Raw genomic sequence first — 18,085 nt, forward strand, 5'->3', positions numbered from 1 at the left:
TAGTCTTATATATTTTACATGGGTATGGACTTTTATATGTTGATACAAATTTGAGGTTACTTTTGCTATACTATATGTATGTTTCTACTCTTTGTTGGTATATTGTGTTTATGCAGCTCATTAATATGTATTGTATAATTAAGAAATACAGATTAATAGTCATCTATAATAGTCAAACTTATAGTCATGTTAGGCATGATTTTAAGGTCATACACAGATATATTTAGATAGATAGATAGATGATCTTCAAACCTACATAATAGAGCATTTAATATGTTTAATAACCTAGGGCTTTTCATGACACTGATACATGTCTGCTCCTGACAGCACCCATTTATGTCAAAAGAAGATGATGGGCATCAAATCATGTCCTTATGGATTTTGCTTTTTTATGGAAAAAGCTAGCCATTTGGGCAATTAAATTGCTCTTGCCTCAATTGGTGACAGTATATTGTCCAAACTGGATGAACAGGATGCAAAAGAAAGTGACTACCAAACTTTGCCAAGACAAGGTAGGACAGTCCTTCAAAATTCCCTGCTTCTCAGAAATGTCTGTCAGATATACCAGGCCTGTAGGCCAAAATGTTAGGATGCCCTAATGTTACAAAAGAACCTAGTGTCCAGGCAGTAAGACGTTCCTGTTGTTAGATGAAATTTTACCCTTCTGGGGTCTTTGTTGGAGTTAAAGATTAAGTAATTAGACTTAAAATTTTCTTTAGTTATGATAAAAAGGTAAATTAGATATGAAACTTTAGACTTAAAAAGATAAGATATATAATAGAATATTTTCTCTAATTTTGCCAAATACAAATGGACTGGATATTGTAACTGTAATTCTTACCTAATAACTGTTTTGTTATATATAATTTTCCTTTGTTAAAGTTAAAGACTTCCTTTTTAATTAGACAAAAGAGGGAAATGCTGTGGAATAATCCTTTTGTACACTGTGAAGATTTATAACTCAGATTGGTTTAATAAAATGCTGACTGGCTGGTAGCTAGACAGGAAGTATAGGTGTATCAGCCAGACACAGAAGAGGCAAGGAAGAAGGAGGCTGAGTAAGAGGAGTTGCAGCCAGACACAGAGGAGCAGGACATATAAAAATGAGGTAACAAGTATGAACCATGTGGCAACATATAGATTAAAAGAAATGGGTTAAATTAAGTTGTAAGAGCTAGTTAGTAATAAGCCTGAGCTATGGACTGAGCATTTCTAATTAATATTAAGTCTTTGTGTGGTAATTTGGGAGCAGGCTGGTAGAATAGGGAAACTCTACCTACAGAAAATAACTATAAATTTTATTTCTAGCCATGTCAAGAGAACCTATGACCTCCCATGATTGAAAAAGTCAACTGTGTTAGACCTAGAAAGCAACTGGCATTGGAGATGGGGAGCTTCCACAAAGATGTGTACAAAAAGGAACTAAAATTGGAGAATGCTCCTTGGTGGGCTTAGGGGATAATAAATAATAAAGTTTATGGGTCAGTCAGTAGCCATTTTTATGTTTTTTAATGCCCCAAAGCAAATTACATATATTTTCATGAATGACACGAAAGTCACCATTAAGACCTTCACCAACACTGATGTCCTGTTACCTAAATAGTTTGTCTTCTGTGTCATAGGCTTCTTTATGTTTATGTTCTGGCTAGACTGATGTCTCAGAATAGTGAAGTAGGACCAGACTGGTAAGTCTCATCTTCAGTCACATATCATGTGTACCAGGCCAGTCTGGTGAGTTCCCTATGTCCCAGACCACCTGCATGTACATACATACATACCTTCACACACACACTTCCCAGACATAGCTGGATATCCCTGGGCTGGTGTGCTGATGCGCAAGCTGTACTGAGCTATACCTGGAGGTGTGAGGATGACATGGGTGGCTAGGGTCTTGGGCACTCAATAGACTAGGCCAGTATACAGGATTTCCAACCTAGGCTACCTCTGAGTGTTGGGGATAGCCTGGGCAGTCAAGGCACTAGGGGCTCAAGAGGCTAGGCCAGCTATGTCTGGGTATTGAGGCAGGTGTAGGCAGACTAGGGTCCAGGGAACTCACTAGACTAGACAAGAGCAAAGGATATGAGACCTGGGCTAGGCCTGGAGGTTAGATATAGAAGAGGCAAATTAGAGTCATGTGGATTCACTGGACTGGTATAGTGCACAAAATGTGTGACTGAGACTAAGCTCAGAGATTGGGTATCTTAAGATTACTGTTGTTGTGATAAACACATGACTCAAGCAACTTGGGGAGAAATGGTTGTTCAGCTCATGCTTCCACTTCACAGTTCATCATCAAAGAAAGTTATGACAGGAACAGGGCAGAAATCTGGAGCTAGGAGTTGGTGAAGAGGCCATGGAGGAGAGCTGCTTACTGGTTTGCTTCTCCTGGTTTGCTCAACCTGCTTTCTTACAGAACCCAGGACCACCAGCTCAGGAATGGCCTCATCCACAATAGGCTGAGCCATCCCACACCAATAACTAATTAAGAAAATGCCTCACACCTGGTTCTTACTGAGGCTTTTTCTCAAATGAAGTACCCTCTGTTCAGATAACTCTAGCCTGTGTCAAGTTGACATAAAACTAGACAGAACATTGGGGATACATCAGGCTCAAGCAGATTCATCCAACTGGGCCTAACCAGAGGATGTGTGACCCAGGCTAGGTATGGTAATTGGGGAGAGGGCTCAGTTCAGGTGCTCTACAACAAATCTTTCTAGGCTCATTTTTCACATTCCATGTATATGCCCAAGTATGCATTCTAAAGAGGGCTCACAGAATCTTCTAGTCCATGCCATTGAGAGACTGATTGGTGAAGGGACATAAATATTTTAAGAAGTACTGAAGTAGCTATAATATATAGCTTAGGGATATGAACAAAATACACTATATCTAAAATTGGATCTAATTTGAATGATACTAAAACCCTAGAGTGGGTCAAAGATTGTATGTGTGCTTAAACATACCACATTGAGATTGGCTATCATAACATGGAATATGTATTGATTACTTTTCTCATTTCTGTGGCCAAATACTCAACAAAATTTACTTAGGGAGGGAAGGGTTTACTTTATATAATGGTTTAAGAAGAGATAAAGCTCATCATGGTGGCAGGACATGAGGTGACTGCAGTCAGGAAGCAGAGGGAGATAAACACAGGTACTCAGCTTATTTGTTCCTTCTTGTGTTTTTTTTTTATTAAGTCTAGGACCTCATTCCATGGGATGGCACTACCCATACTCAGGGTGGTCTTCCCTTCTCACTTAAACCTCTCTGAAAAACTCTTCACAGACATGTCCAGAGGTATATCTCCTAGGTAGTTTCAAATCCAATCAGTTGACAATGGCTAATCATCACACTATTTAAAAATGTGTGACCCAGAGGAATCTCTAGGTGTTCCTTAGGAACACAGATGGGCAGCCTGCAAGGCTGTGCTTGATAACTGTGATATTGGTGAAGTGTGAAGTCAGAGATCACAGGCCTGAACTGAAACATGTGCAATGTACTCATACCTCCTCATCCCATTCCTATTCCTGAATCAGTTTCGGAGACCCAGAGTTTTTTAGATGAAGGCAAAATTATAAAGTTGAGGAAAAGCTTTATAATCATATCAGAAAAGCATTCTTTGATGCTTAATCCTCATATTTTTCAAATGCATCTAAGGCCATTTTTAGGCAATTAGTGATGGGAAACAACTCAGAGCATTTAGGGAGTATTGTACACTTGTTCTGGGCTACCCTAACCTTTGGGATACTACTGTACTGCCACACACCAAAAAGAGATGAGTGATTATAGGTCTAGGTGCCCATTTCTGGGTTTGTCTTTGTTGGATGGGTGTTTTCTGTCTTCTCTGTTTTTTTTTTTTTTTTTTTTTTTTTTTTTGGCTAGAGTGGCCTGCAGTTGAGTAGAGGGTCTCTGCTTGAGTTGGTTTGGATGGCCTCTCATCCAGGGTTGCCACCCAAGTTGAGGGCTGGAGTTCTGGCAATGTGTATATGACCTCATAAAACTCCTCCACTCACTCAGTACCTCGTTCCAAATACTATCCCCAATGCCCTGTGCCCTCCTCATCACCGTGTCCCAGCCCTGAATTCAGGTGAAGAACCCTGCTTGACAAAGAGTCAACACTGACAGCCAGAAGGCCACCCTGCAACTCAGGTGAAGACCTTCTGCTCAACCACAGGCCACACAGGATGCATGGCCTGAAAGGAAACAAAAACAAAGGAACAAAACACCCATTCAACAAAGACAAACTCAGAAATACACATTTAGACCTATAACCACCTCAAATTCAGACTCCTAGACACCAGCATAAGAACATAGTTAATGAGGACTATAGGGGTCCAGACCCTTGAAAGCCCTCCATCAGGGTCTGGGAAGAATCTACACCCAGCTGATAATCTAATCTTTGATGCTATTAAATGAATCTATGTACACAAAACTCTTTAGTTTATTTGCTTCATTTTTTTGAGTCAGTTCTCTCTCTAAATGGCTTCAACTCTGTTCTCATACTCAGCTCCTCTCTGTCCCTTCTCCTCCTGTCCTCTCATAACTCTAACTCCTTTCTGTCTCTGTCCTCATCTTCATCCTTTTTATTCTTCTTCATCTTTGTTCCTTCCCCTTCCTCTTCCAGAGTCCAGTTTCTGTACTACCAGCAGACTGACTCTTACAATATCATGCCAAGCTTCCAAGATCCCTATAAGAGTAGTGATAGCCAGCTTCATTTGCAACCCAAAAGAGGAGTAAATAGAGGAGGTGGGGCCAGATAAGGCCTGGAATAAGTCAGAAAGGGAACTTATGTGCTCAAATATATTCTTATAAGTGGTTAGATGAAATGTTATGAGTCTATCATAAATGTGCTCAAACTACAATCTTACACATGGTTAGGTAAAAGAATCTATAAATCACTAAAATGTAACTGCCTCTCTATTTCTATGTTGCCATATACTGGCAGGGTGGGGTAACTCTGCTTGGAGCTAGGAAACCTGCCTCATAGCTACACTGTACCTTGTATGCAAAAAGCCCTTTGTTCTGAGCCAAATGCTCTGGAATGCCACTTGGGCTGTAAGAGAAAGTAGGGTCTGAGCTTCTTCTGCACAAGAAACAAAGCTATGCACCTCCCTTTGCCTGTTTCCTAGGCGATATCTCCAGAAGGATGTTTACCTTAATTCAGGAGACTGTTTGCTGTTTTGGCCTAGGATGCTTGAGAAGAATTTCAGGTAAAATATACTGTTAAAAGTTCTTGGGAAAGTTATGAGCACACATGAAATTTATAGCAGGAGACAGCTGATATATTAAAAGCTGGATAACACCAAATACTCCTTGAGATTTGGGTTTCTCTAAAAGAATACCTTGATTTTTCTAGGTTTAGCTTTACCATATTCCGCTGAATTCTTACTACATTCCTGTGGTTCATAGCACATTGTCAACAACAGTCAGAGCAATATGTCACCACCAGAGTCCAGACATTCCACTATAGTAAGCCCTGAATATTCCAACACAGCTGAAGCACAAGAAAAAGATCTTAAAACCAACTTTATGAAGATGATAGAGGTGAGGAAGAAAGTGAATAATTCTCTTAAAGAAAGCAAGGAAAATCAAACAAAAATTGGAGGAAATTTATAAATCTCTTTGTGGTGATATTGTGTTCTCCAAAATATTGTGCACTCTAATAAACTTATCTAGGGTCAGAGAACAGAACAGTCACTAGATATTGTAGCTAGAGTTTTCCTGCCTGGCCCACAGTCAGGACAAATCTCTCACACCCGCCAGTCCCACAGCCGCTCAGACCCAACCAAGTAAACACAGAGACTTATATTGCTTACAAACTGTATGGCTGTGGCAGGCTTCTTGCTAACTGTTCTTATAGCTTAAATTAATCAATTTACATAAATCTATACCTTGCCACGTGGCTCATGGCTTACCGGCATCTTCACATGCTGCTTGTCATGGCAGCGGCTGGCAGTGTCTCTCCCTGTCTTCCTGTTCCCTCAATTCTCCTCTCTGTTAGTCCCACCTATACTTCCTGCCTGGCCACTGGCCAATCAGTGTTTTATTTATTGACCAATCAGAGCAATTTAACATACAGACCATCCCACAGCAAGATATAGAGGCCAGAAAATGGTAGCACACACACCTTTAATCTTAGCATTCCAGAGGCAGAGATCCATCTGGATCTCTGTAAGTTCAAAGCCACACTGGAAACAGCTAGGCATGGTAACAAGAGCCTTTAGTCCCAGGAAGTGATGGCAGGAAGCAGAAAGATATTTAAGGTGTGAGGACAAGAACAAGAATGGATAAGAAAAATAAGCTTTTAGGCTTCTAGCAGCAGTTTAGCTGAGATCCATTCTGGATGAGGACTCACAGGCTTCCAGTCTGAGGAAACAGGATCAGCTGAGTAATTGGCAAGGTGAAGTAGCTGTGGCTTGTTCTGCTTCTCTGATCTTCCAGCATTCACCCCAATAACTGGCACTGAGTTTGTTTTTATGAATAAGAAGACCTTTTTTAAGATTCATGCTACATCTCTTAAAGAAAGCCAAGATAGAACAAACAATTGAAGGAAATGAATAAAACTGTTCAAGACCCAAAAATGAAAATAGCAGCAATGAAGAAAATACAAACCAAGGGAATTCTGGAAATGAAAATCTAGGTAAGCAAACAGGAACTACAGAGACAAGCTTCACCAACAGAATACAAGAGAAGGAAGCTTAGGCATTGAAGACACAATTGAAGAAGTAGATATATCAGTCAAAAAACATTACATCTAAAAAATTCCTGACACAAAACATTTGGGAAATCTGGAACAGTATGAAAAGACCAAACCTAAGAATAATAGGAATAGAAGAAGAAAAAGAAAAAGAAGAAGAAGAAGAAGAAGAAGAAGAAGAAGAAGAAGAAGAAGAAGAAGAAGAAGAAGAATCTCAGCTCAAAGCCCAAAAAAATTTTAACATCAGAGAAGAAAATTTTCCTAATTTTTAAAAAAAGACATGTCTATGAGGGTACACAAAGCTTACAGAATACCAAGTAGATTTGACCAGAAAAGAAAGATCCCTCACCACATAATAAGCAAAATATTGAACACACAGAGCAAAGAAAGACTATTGAAAACTACAAGAGAAAAGGGCCATGTAACATATAAAAGCAGACCTATTAGAATTACACTTGACTTTTCAATGTAGACTCTAAAAGCCAGAAGTGCTTGGACAGATGTGCTGCAGACTCTAAAAGACTACAGATGCCAGCCTAGACTACTAAACCCAGCAAACTGTTCAATCACCATAGATGAGGAAGACAAGATACTCCATGATAGTCAATTTAAACAATATCTATCCACAAATCCAGCTCTACAGAAAGTACCAGAAGGAAAACTCCAACCCATGGAGGTTAAGTACACCCTTGAAAACACAAGCAATAAATTATCTCACACCAGCAAAATCCAAAGAAGAAACACACACACACACACACACACACACACACACACACAAAACCAACAACTACAACAAAACAACAGGAATTAACAATCATTGGTCATTGATATCTCTCAATATTAATGGACTCAATTTGCCAAGAAAAAGCACATGCTAACAGAATGGATAAGAAAACAAGGTTCATCATTCTGCTGAATACAAGAAACACATCTCAACATCAAAGATAGCCATTACCTCAAGGTAAAAGGTTGGAAAAGGCTTTCCAAGCCAATGCTCCCAGGAAGCACACTGGTGTAGTTATTCTAACATCTAACAAAATAGATTTCAAACCAAACAAAAGAGATGGGGAAGGACACTTCATACTCATCAAAGGAAAATTCTACCATGATGGCAATTTATGCCTCAAATGCAAGGTCATCCACGATTGTAAAAGAAACATTACTAAGGCTTAAATCTCACATGGACTCTCACACAATGATAGTGGGAGACTTCAACACCCAACTCTCACCAATGGACATGTCATTCAGACATAAAACTAAACAGAGAAATAATGGATATAACATGTTATGAATCAAATGGACCTAACAGGTATCTACAGAACATTTCACCCAAACACAAAGGAATATACCTTCTTCTCAGCACCTCAATGAACATTCTCCAAAATTTACTGCATACTTGGTCACAAAGCAAGACTCAAAAGACACAAGAAAATTGAAATATCCTTCTGTATCCTATCAGACCACCATGGACTAAAGTTGTATTTCAACAACAACAGAAACAACAGAAAGCGTAAAAACTCATGGAAACTGAACAACTCTGTACTGGTGGGAGCCATATGACTTCTTTGGGGAACAAGGCCAGAGAATAGCACAAATGGCTCTCCTTGTGACAGGGCAGTGGAGACCCTGACCCACTTAGCAAAAACCTGTGGACAGTTCTCTGAAAGAGTCACAGTAGCTTATGAAGTTTAATATTACATGTTTGTATAACTTTTCTGGAAAGAATGATTTTAACCAAGAGTATCTTTGAGAAATGTTAATAAATAGATGATATCAAGACTTAATTGGAGCAGTCTAGAGACAGGGAATGAAGTAGAATCATAGAAACCCACAGTTTGCCCATTTCTAACAATTGAGCCAATACCCCAAGAACTTAATGGAGAAGGACATGAGAACAAGAGATAAACAGTGCCAACTATTAAGAGTAAGTTTCCAAGTTATGTTGCCTATAGGAGAAACAGAAAAACTTAATATATCCCTAGAGGTGATAGAGCAGTACAGAATGTGGGATGGATTGATCCAGCTTTGGCTGGTGAGTTGATGATGAGAACCCAGGCCCTACTAGGTGTATATATTAACTACTAGAGACAAGACTGTCTCTTACCCTGCATGACCCTGTAACCACATATGCTGCCAACTGGGCACACTGTTCTACCTGTAGGTGTTCCTAGTTAGAAAACTTCCTTTGTGACTTGCAACACAGCTTATGCTTTTAACAGTAGAGCTATAGATCAAATAGGTAATGGTTACCAGTGGGAAAGTTGAGGGACAGAAGGGGAAAGACGCAAGGAATAAACTGGCAATTACTGTAACCATTTTTAGAAACTTAGGAAGTAAAAACTAATTGTAAAACTGTTCATGCAAACCATTAAAACTGTATAAATAAATAAATAAAGGCCAGGCTACCTGGTCCACTTGTTTGAACAACTGGTGGTCACAGTCTCTTCTTAGTGATGACTTTACACATCAGTCCCAGGTCATTGAACCCATCTGGAGCAAAGCTTCCAGCACTATACTGAATGATCACTTGATCAAGGCAGAAATAAAAAAGGAAATTAAAGCTTTCCTAGAATTCAATGAAAATGAATGCATAACATACCCAAAATTATGGAACAGGATGAAAGCTGTGTGTGCTAACAGGTTAAGTTAACTTTGTGAAGTGCCTTCACAAAGAATTTGGAGAGATCTCATACTACCAACTTAACGGCACACTTGAAAGCTCTAGAACAAAAAGAGTCAAACCCATTCAAGAGGAGTAGATAGCACAGAATAATCAACTGAGGGCTAAAATCCATAAAATAGAAACAGAACTCTTTTTTTTAGAAAATCAACAAGAGCAAATACTTAAGGCAGAGAGAATATTCAGTATCTAAATTAACAAAATCAGAAACAAAAAGGGGTTCCTATGCTCTGTAATAAAGCTGAGCTAATTCATTGAAGTCATCTTCCAGAGGGCTTTCTCCATCATACCTACAGCCCTCCAAACCATGTTCCCTGCTTCTGCTCCCTCCATCTTGTGGACCAATGTAGCCCTCAATACCAAGGAAGAAGCAGAGCCACAAGATTACAGATGTGTGCCATCACATCCCTTTTAGGTAGTATTGGCTATTGAGCCCAAGGCTTCCAGCTTGCTAGGCAAGTGCTCTGCCAACTAAGCTAAATCTCCATCTCCTTGAAGGTTTAAAGATATATCTATATATATATCTATATATATCTTTATATATCTTTATATCTATCTATCTATCTATCTATCTATCTATCTATCTATCTATCTATCTATCTATCTATCTATCTACCTATCTATCTATCTATCTATATGAGTGTCTTGTGCTAATGGATGTTTGTGGATCACATGAATTAATGGTACCTGTAGAGATTGGAAGAGGACATCAGATCCCTTGGAACTGGATGACTCTGGGCTATTTAGTCTCTGGTTCTTGGTAACTAAAGCAGTGTCAGGTGTGCACTCCATCTCATGGAGTGGGTCTTAAGTCAAATCAGTCATTGGTTGGATACTCCCGCAGACTTTATTTTTATAATTGTTTTCATTTAAGACAAGTAAGTGGGTCTAGGAGTCTTTGGGTTGTAGCTAGAGTTTTCCTGCCTTGCCCACAGTCAGGACAAATCTTTGTCACCCGCCAGTCCCACAGCTGCTCAGACCTAACCAAGTAAGCACAGAGACTTATATTGGTTACAAACTGTATGGCCATGGCAGGCTTCTTGCTAACTGTTCTTACAGCTTAAATTAATCCATTTCCATAAATCTATACCTTGCCACATGGCTCGTGGCTTACCGGGATCTTCACATGCGGCTTGTCATGGTGGCAGCTGGCAGTTTCTCCCTCACCCAGCTTCCTGTTCTCTCAATTCTCCTCTCTGTTAGTCCCGCCTCTACTTCCTGCCTGGCCACTGGCCAATCAGTGATTTATTTATTGACCAATCAGCAGCACATTTGACGTACAGACCATCCCACAGCATTGGGTCTAGGAGTTCAGGAGATTCTTGGACTGCCAAAGAAACAATTCAACTCACAGACCACAAAGGCAAGAATTATTGCAACAATAAAAGCAAAAGTTTACTCCAAAGATTCACTACAGTGTGGGAAAGTGAGTAAGTTCCAGAGGCACCCAGAGGTGGCAAATCAAAAAGTGGAACCAAGACTGTTCAGAGAGATCAAGAAAATACCTCAGTCCAAGTGAAGTGGTCCAAGGTTATGGGCACCACACTTAGAACCCATTTTCTGGTTAAGAAGGGAGACTGAGGTAGGTTTCGATGAAATTAAAATAAGAAAGTAAATTACGCCGGGCGGTGGTGGTGCACACCTTTAATCCCAGCACTCAAGAGGCAGAGCCAGGCGGATCTCTGTGAGTTCGAGGCCAGCCTGGTCTACAGAGTGAGTTCCAGAAAAGGCGCAAAGCTACACAGAGAAACCCTGTCTCAAAAAACCAAAAAAAAAAAAAAAAAAAAAAAAAAAAGAAAGTAAATTACACTTCAATGATGCAGGAACAGGCTTACTAGACAAGTGGATACCAAATGAAGTTAGAGTTTGACACTTTTAAAGAGGTTTTTTATGAATATTTATGAAGTGAACGGCATATTCAAGAGAGTACTGTAAGTCAATTTGTCTTCCAAATCATGGCAGATCAGCTTTCTTTTTTAATGTATTTCTTTCCATGGACTTCTTGAAAAGCCTACAAATGAGATCAAATGCACAATGTTAATGATATTGCAGAGAATTTGAGTCTTTTGAAGATGCATTTCTTTTGAATTATATATGTGTTATGGCTAGATAGACATCCCTGCACAATGACAGGTCTTTGTTTCTGATGTGACATGAAGAAACTAACCGTTGCTTCAAGGATGTTTAGCCACAAAGGTGCATCTTCAATTGTTGTGAAATAAAACAAAAATTTCCATAATTGCCCCATATCTAACTCCTTCAGTGACCAATCTCAATTCACATCCTTTTCATGTCTGACTATTTAAATTTGCCTTTTACTTTGTACTGGTCAATCTGACTTATTACTTACAATGTTCACTTTGAACAGAGAACTTGAAGTTTCACTGATTTTTCTTTACTGAACTTTATTTTTTATTGAAAATAGATTTTTCTCACACAACACAGTTTTCCCTCTCTCCGTCCCTCCCAGCTCCTCCTACCTTCCCCTTTCCCCAGGTCCACTCCTCCTCTGTTTCCTCTTCAGAAACAATCAGGCCTCCAAGAAAAGACAACCAATCCTTATAGCGAGGGTGAATTTCAATTATTTTTAAAAACAAACTTCTATTCAGCCAGCTTTATTTTTAATAACAAAATGGAAGTAACTCAGGTTTCCATTCATAGAGAAAGGATCATATGCTATAGTATATTACACACACACACACACACACACACACACACACACACACACGCATGTATTATTATATATATAGCATATACAGAAAAATACAATTTAGTAACAAATGATAGTGAATTACTCATACAGAGTAATTTATTATGGATAAATTTGACAAATATACTAACTAAAAAGGACACAATATTTGGCTCCATTTGTATGAACATTTGTGATTAAGCACAGTGAAAAATAAACAGACATGATGGATGCTTCATATGGGGTAGGATTGAAGCCCAACTAGGGAAGATGGTAGGAGAACATTTAAGGCTTATGATAATGCTCTGTATTACGATGCATGCTTGACTTATACAGTTTATAGACTTGTTAGTAACTAACAACTACTCTATTAGAGTTTCACGTTTTAGTTTTTGTGAATTGTACATAGAATATTAAAATTTTTTAATTTTAGTTATTAATTATGTGGCAGCAATAATTAGAAAGTTTCTGATGACCACAAGTTCTCTAGAGTAAAATGTCTCTTACTACTGAATGTAGAAGGCATTCTAAGTATTTTCAAAGATGACTGTCTTAGTTATGGCTTCTACTGCTGTGATAAATACCATGACCAAAAGCAAATTGGGAAGGAAAGGTATTATCTCATCTTACAGCTTGTAATCCATCATCCAGAGAAGTCAGGACAGAAACTCAGGGCAGGTACTTCCAGGCAGGAAATGATGCAGGGGCCATGGAGGAGTGCTACTTACTTACTGGCTTTCTCCCTAACGCCTGCTTTCTTATACACCCCAGAACAAGAGCCCAAAGGTGGAACCACCCACAGTGGCCTGGGCCCTCCCACATCAATCACTAATTAAGAAAATATACCACAGGCTTGCCCACAGACCAGTCCAGTGGGACATTTTCTAAATTAGCCATCACAACGATGAAGAACAAATGTCATTAACCAGAAATATGCTAGATTAATTGTAAAGCAGGCATTGCTGTAAAGATGAGATTAAGATAGCTATTCAAGTGACAAAATCTGTTATCCAAATGAATCCAGTATAATTACAAGTGTCTTGGCAGCTGAAAACTGGATGAAAAGGCTTGCAAGGGAAATTATGGCTTAAAAAGATACAAAACCTTGCTGATTTTGAACCAAGGAAGAAAGCTAGAAACCAAGAAACATGATAGCTTCTAGAATCTCAAAAAACAAGCAAATGGATTCCTTCCTAAAGCCCCCAGAAGAAGCAGAGCCCTGCTAATTTCTTGATTAAATCTAAAAAAAAAAACTTGTTCTTATGACATTCAAAATCAATTATTCAAATGGCACAAAGCCACTAACATGCATAACAGAACAAATAGAGTGAGTTATTTTTAGTGTAGGAATCCCTCCCTAAACCCTTGGAAACCAATTCTATGCATTGTGGCTCACACTTTTGCTTAAGACATATTGATACAAGACAACAATCTAAACTGTGGGTGAGAGCTTTCAGTTGGCATTATGACCTAATCTTCCCCAGGCTGGATCTACTTGCCATCAGATGACCAAGCAGGTTTGTGCTAGGCTGGAATGTAACTGAAATCTTAGGTTGGTATTCAGATTTATGTTTGTGAGAAGTCCAGAGAAAAGTTAATCTGGAGATATACAGTAAAACACTCCATCCAGGATCTTTGTAGAATACTGCCTTCCCAGAAAAGCTCATTTCTCTTTTTGTGCCTGTATAGAGTATTCTAAATATTTGCATTTTTTAACCTAGTTAACAATTTAATTTAATTCTTTGAGTCTATCTCTCCTAAGTCTTTGTTCTCATGTTGAGGAACAAGGTTGGGTCTTTACTTCCTTGATATTATACCTTAATAGCACTATGTGTTTAACTAGTATACATTACATGGATAGGTTCATACATGGAAGGATGACTGGGTAGAAAACATGACCTTTTTATCATAGGGGCCATAGACACTGATAATCTGCACCCCCACAACCTAAGAGACTAAGGGCAGTAGGATATTACAGAGGGCTTGCATAGGATGTGTACATCATGATACATTAAATTTGATGAATCTCTAGGAACCTGAATTCACAGCTTAATAACCACACTTTAAAAAAATCCTTAATCACACTAAGAAATCTTATCTCTTGATCTCAGAGGATACACACCATATGTGTAATTTCCAGAATTCAACATTGGCTTAATGCCCTTAGTATGCAGTTTGAAGCCTTTGTCCTCAGTGATTTATATACCAGTGATTTATAATACCAGTGATTTCACCACTCTCTTCATCTTCCCATGTCCGTTCATGTGAGACTAGATCCATACTCCACCACAATCATAATTTCCTTAGATATACTTCTAAATATCTGATCTTTCCTGTCATCGTCTTCTGCTGGTAAATTCTTAATCACATAAGCACATCTCTCTGCCTCCTCTACAACCAGGTAAGCAATAAAATATGAAGATAATACACAGTCACCTTAAAGAGGCTTACATAGTTCTAACTAAGAAATATAGGGAGAGTTGATGTTGTTTAGGAATACAATAAAATTTTTAATAGATGATAGGGGAAAACATAAGTCATAATTTTGTGGTTTGGATACTTAATATGCCTAATTTATTGCACACTGTTGCCTTCAAACTACTACATGAAAGCTATCTTAGATGCCATCTTCATACCATTGTGTTTTGAATGACAGAGGACAAAGGCTTCAAACTGCATACTAAGGGCATTAAGCCAATGTTGAATTCTGGAAATTACACATATGGTGTGTATCCTCTTCTGAACATATTTATGACAGACCCCTAAAACTAAACATTCAAATTGATTTTCATACTTTCTTATAGAACCTAGGACCATCAGCCTACTGGTGGTACCACCCACAGTGGGCTGGGCCTGCCTCCATTAATCACTAATTAAGAACATACCCTAGAGGCTGGCCTACAGTCTGATCTTATGAAGCAATGTGGAGGTATCATCTTATGTCATTGTGTTTTGTGTGATGGGAGGATAAAAGTTTCAAGGCCACATATGGAATTCACCCTCTTAAAGACACATTTACGACACCACCAAAAAAAACATTTAAGTTGATTTCCTTTCTTTCTTGTTGATTTGTAAACTCCAGTAAAAATAAAAAAAAGTATGCTGTAAACTCATAAAAGTAAGTCAGTAAATTTCTCTGAGTACTAGATAAACCTCCAGCCACAGTATATCATCTTATCCTCTTTCTTTCTTTTGATACAGTGAGGTGGTCTTCTGACCACATCATGGTATTCATGAGGCATTTATTTTTGTAGTGTTTAGTCCTCAATAAGCATCCCACACACTTCATTCAAGGGGTTATTTAAGTAAAGACTAAAAGCTCCTAGTTATTTTGAGCAGAAAATAATTTAATTCATGTAATTAGATATTGAAATATTATTGGAAATCCCACAGAAATAGAATTTAAGAGACTTCAGCCAAGCTCTCAATTACTAGACTGCTACAGAAGTGAAGAAATGTGGGTGCTGTGTAATCTAATGCTTAAGGTATTCAAACTAGGTCTTGAAGACTGAAGAAACACTGCTGGAAATTGAATAGTCTCGTCCCAGTTTGGTCTTTTGGCTAAAGTCAAATATGGTATCAGTTCTTATCAGTCAAAAAAAAATCTTGTAATATAATATGCATTAGGATTAATCTGATGCTTACATTTTTATTAAAGACAAAAATATTTTTTTAAAATGTTATGCTTTTTAATGAAAATGTATTCGCACAAAAGCCAATTGGTATGCAAACACCAGCTTGGTAAATTAAAGCACAAAATTAAAAACTGATCTGTTTCAGGAAAATTATTTCTAATATTGTGACTATATCAGAATTAGGTATAAAATGCTATGAATTTCCAGTTTCAAGGGCATCAAAGAAACACATTGTTCAAAAGATACAGCAGAAGTCATTATATCCCAAGACTGAAACAATCCAAGAAAACTGAATCCCTACATCTTCATCTCTCCAGGAGTGAGATTACCCCAATTATCCCCAGTAAGATGTCCTTAAGGGGCTCCTTTAGACATTGAGTTCAACAAATTGTTAAAATGGAAGGGTCAACAGGTACGGGAGAATTTGAGCAACCTCTTGAGTTGGCTAGATAAGTCAGCACAAGAGGAATCCTGCTGATAACACACGTTTTCTACCACCTACACCTCTGCCTTCAACAGTTAGATTTCTGTAAACCAGGAGATCATTTCTTTCAGGTTAAGGTCTTGGATGGCAATACTATTCTTATTCAAAGGATCCCAGATGAGTCTACAATTTCAAATCTAAAGGCTTCATTAAAAGAAAACAAAACTTATGTGAGAGACTTGTGTATATAGATGCAGAAAATGGTGGCCAATGAAAGGATTAAAAAAAGAAAATTGCTAAATGTGGCTATATTAATGAATCCACTGTTTTGATGATGAAGAAGTTCTTAATAGTAAGATGATAAAATTTATGTCTAAAATATTGATATAATTATAAATTTCCATAGTATACTGTCCATTCATTTGAAAGTTTAGAGTTCATTACACTGTTTAAAATTCCAGATATTTGTAGCTACCAGTGAGTGTTAGCCATCAGTTTTTTCATGGCCTCTTTAACATCCTTGTTTCTGAGGCTATAGATGATGGGGTTCAACATAGGAATCACCACTGTGTAGAATACAGATACCACTTTGTTTTGATCTGTGGAGTAGCTGGATTTTGGCATCACATAAATGAATGTGATGGTCCCATAGAACAAAGTCACTGCAGTGAGGTGGGAGGTGCAGGTGGAGAAGGCCTTGTGGCGGCCCTCAGGGGAGCGCATCTTCAAGATTGAGACAAGGATGTAGACATAAGACAGAGCAATGATAAACACAGTGACCACAATGATGGAGCCTGAAGAGATTGCTGGAATGACTTCAGAAGAAAAATCATGAGCACAAGAAAGCTTCAAAAGTGGTGAATAGTCACAGAAAAAGTGATTAACTTTATTTGGTCCACAAAAAGAGAGATTTAATAAACAGCCAGTGAATGTCCAAGCATTCACACATCCCCCCAGGTAGGAAGCTCCCACTAAGAGAATGCAGACTTTGGAGGACATCTGTGTGGCGTAGAGCAGAGGTGAGCAGATGGCTACATAGCGGTCATAGGCCATGGCAGCCAGCAGGAAGCACTCAGCTGACCCAAATGTTACTACAGAACAGAGTTGAGCCACACAGCCAGCCACAATGATAAATGTTTCTTTCCTGAGAAATCCCCTCAGCATGATGGGTGTGACTGAGCTGGAGTACCCAATGTCTACAAAAGCCAAATGGCTGAGGAAAAGGTACATGGGGGTGTGAAGCTGAGGGCTGCCTCTGATTAGCATGATTATGCTCACATTGCCCATTAAGGTGACAGAGTAGATTATTAAAAATACGACAAATAAAATGGCACGGATTGTAGCATCTTCTGTTAGCCCCACAAGAATGAATTCTGTTACAACTGTGTAGTTCTCAGGTCCCATCTATGTTAGGAATACTGCCACTGAGAGAAAAATAGCTATTAGAATTGAATACAACATTGCAACCTACTATTTTCATAGCAGCTATATAATATAAATGACAGAAATACATATGTATAATTTTAGGAGAAATATTTTTATGTACTACTTTACATAAATATTAAAACAGTAAATATCAATTGATGCACAGACAGTAAAAGTTAGCATTTCTTTTTTTCTTTGTAACACTCACATCATTTGTGCCTCAAGTTGTTAGTTTGCATTCATATGAGGAATGAAAAATAATTGGAATGGAACAACTCGTTTTATTTTTTCAAGAATTCAATGTCAGTGAGAATCATGTGGATACTCATGCACGTGCGTGTGCGCGCGCACACACACACACACACACAAACACTAAAAACATACACACAGATACAGACACACAGGTACATACACACAGACACATGAACACAGACATACACAGACACACATCACACACACACACACACACACACACAACACTGGCCTTTTAAAACTGTGCTCAGACGCCATTACTTTTTCAGTTTATTTAAAA

At 38.4% G+C, this 18,085-nt stretch overlaps 1 protein-coding gene across 1 annotated transcript; it reads right to left on the reverse strand.

The window, feature by feature from the left end:
- Nucleotides 1-16,599: 16,599 nt before the first annotated feature.
- LOC131900336 (olfactory receptor 5P80) lies at nt 16,600-17,589 on the reverse strand. Its single transcript, XM_059251619.1, has one exon. It carries the CDS (start codon nt 17,530-17,532, stop codon nt 16,600-16,602), a length of 933 nt encoding a protein of 310 aa, XP_059107602.1. The 5' UTR covers nt 17,533-17,589.
- Between the last annotated feature and the right edge of the window lie 496 nt (nt 17,590-18,085).

The sequence above is a fragment of the Peromyscus eremicus genome, chromosome 1, assembly GCF_949786415.1.
Source record: "Peromyscus eremicus chromosome 1, PerEre_H2_v1, whole genome shotgun sequence".
Lineage (NCBI taxonomy): Eukaryota > Metazoa > Chordata > Mammalia > Rodentia > Cricetidae > Peromyscus > Peromyscus eremicus.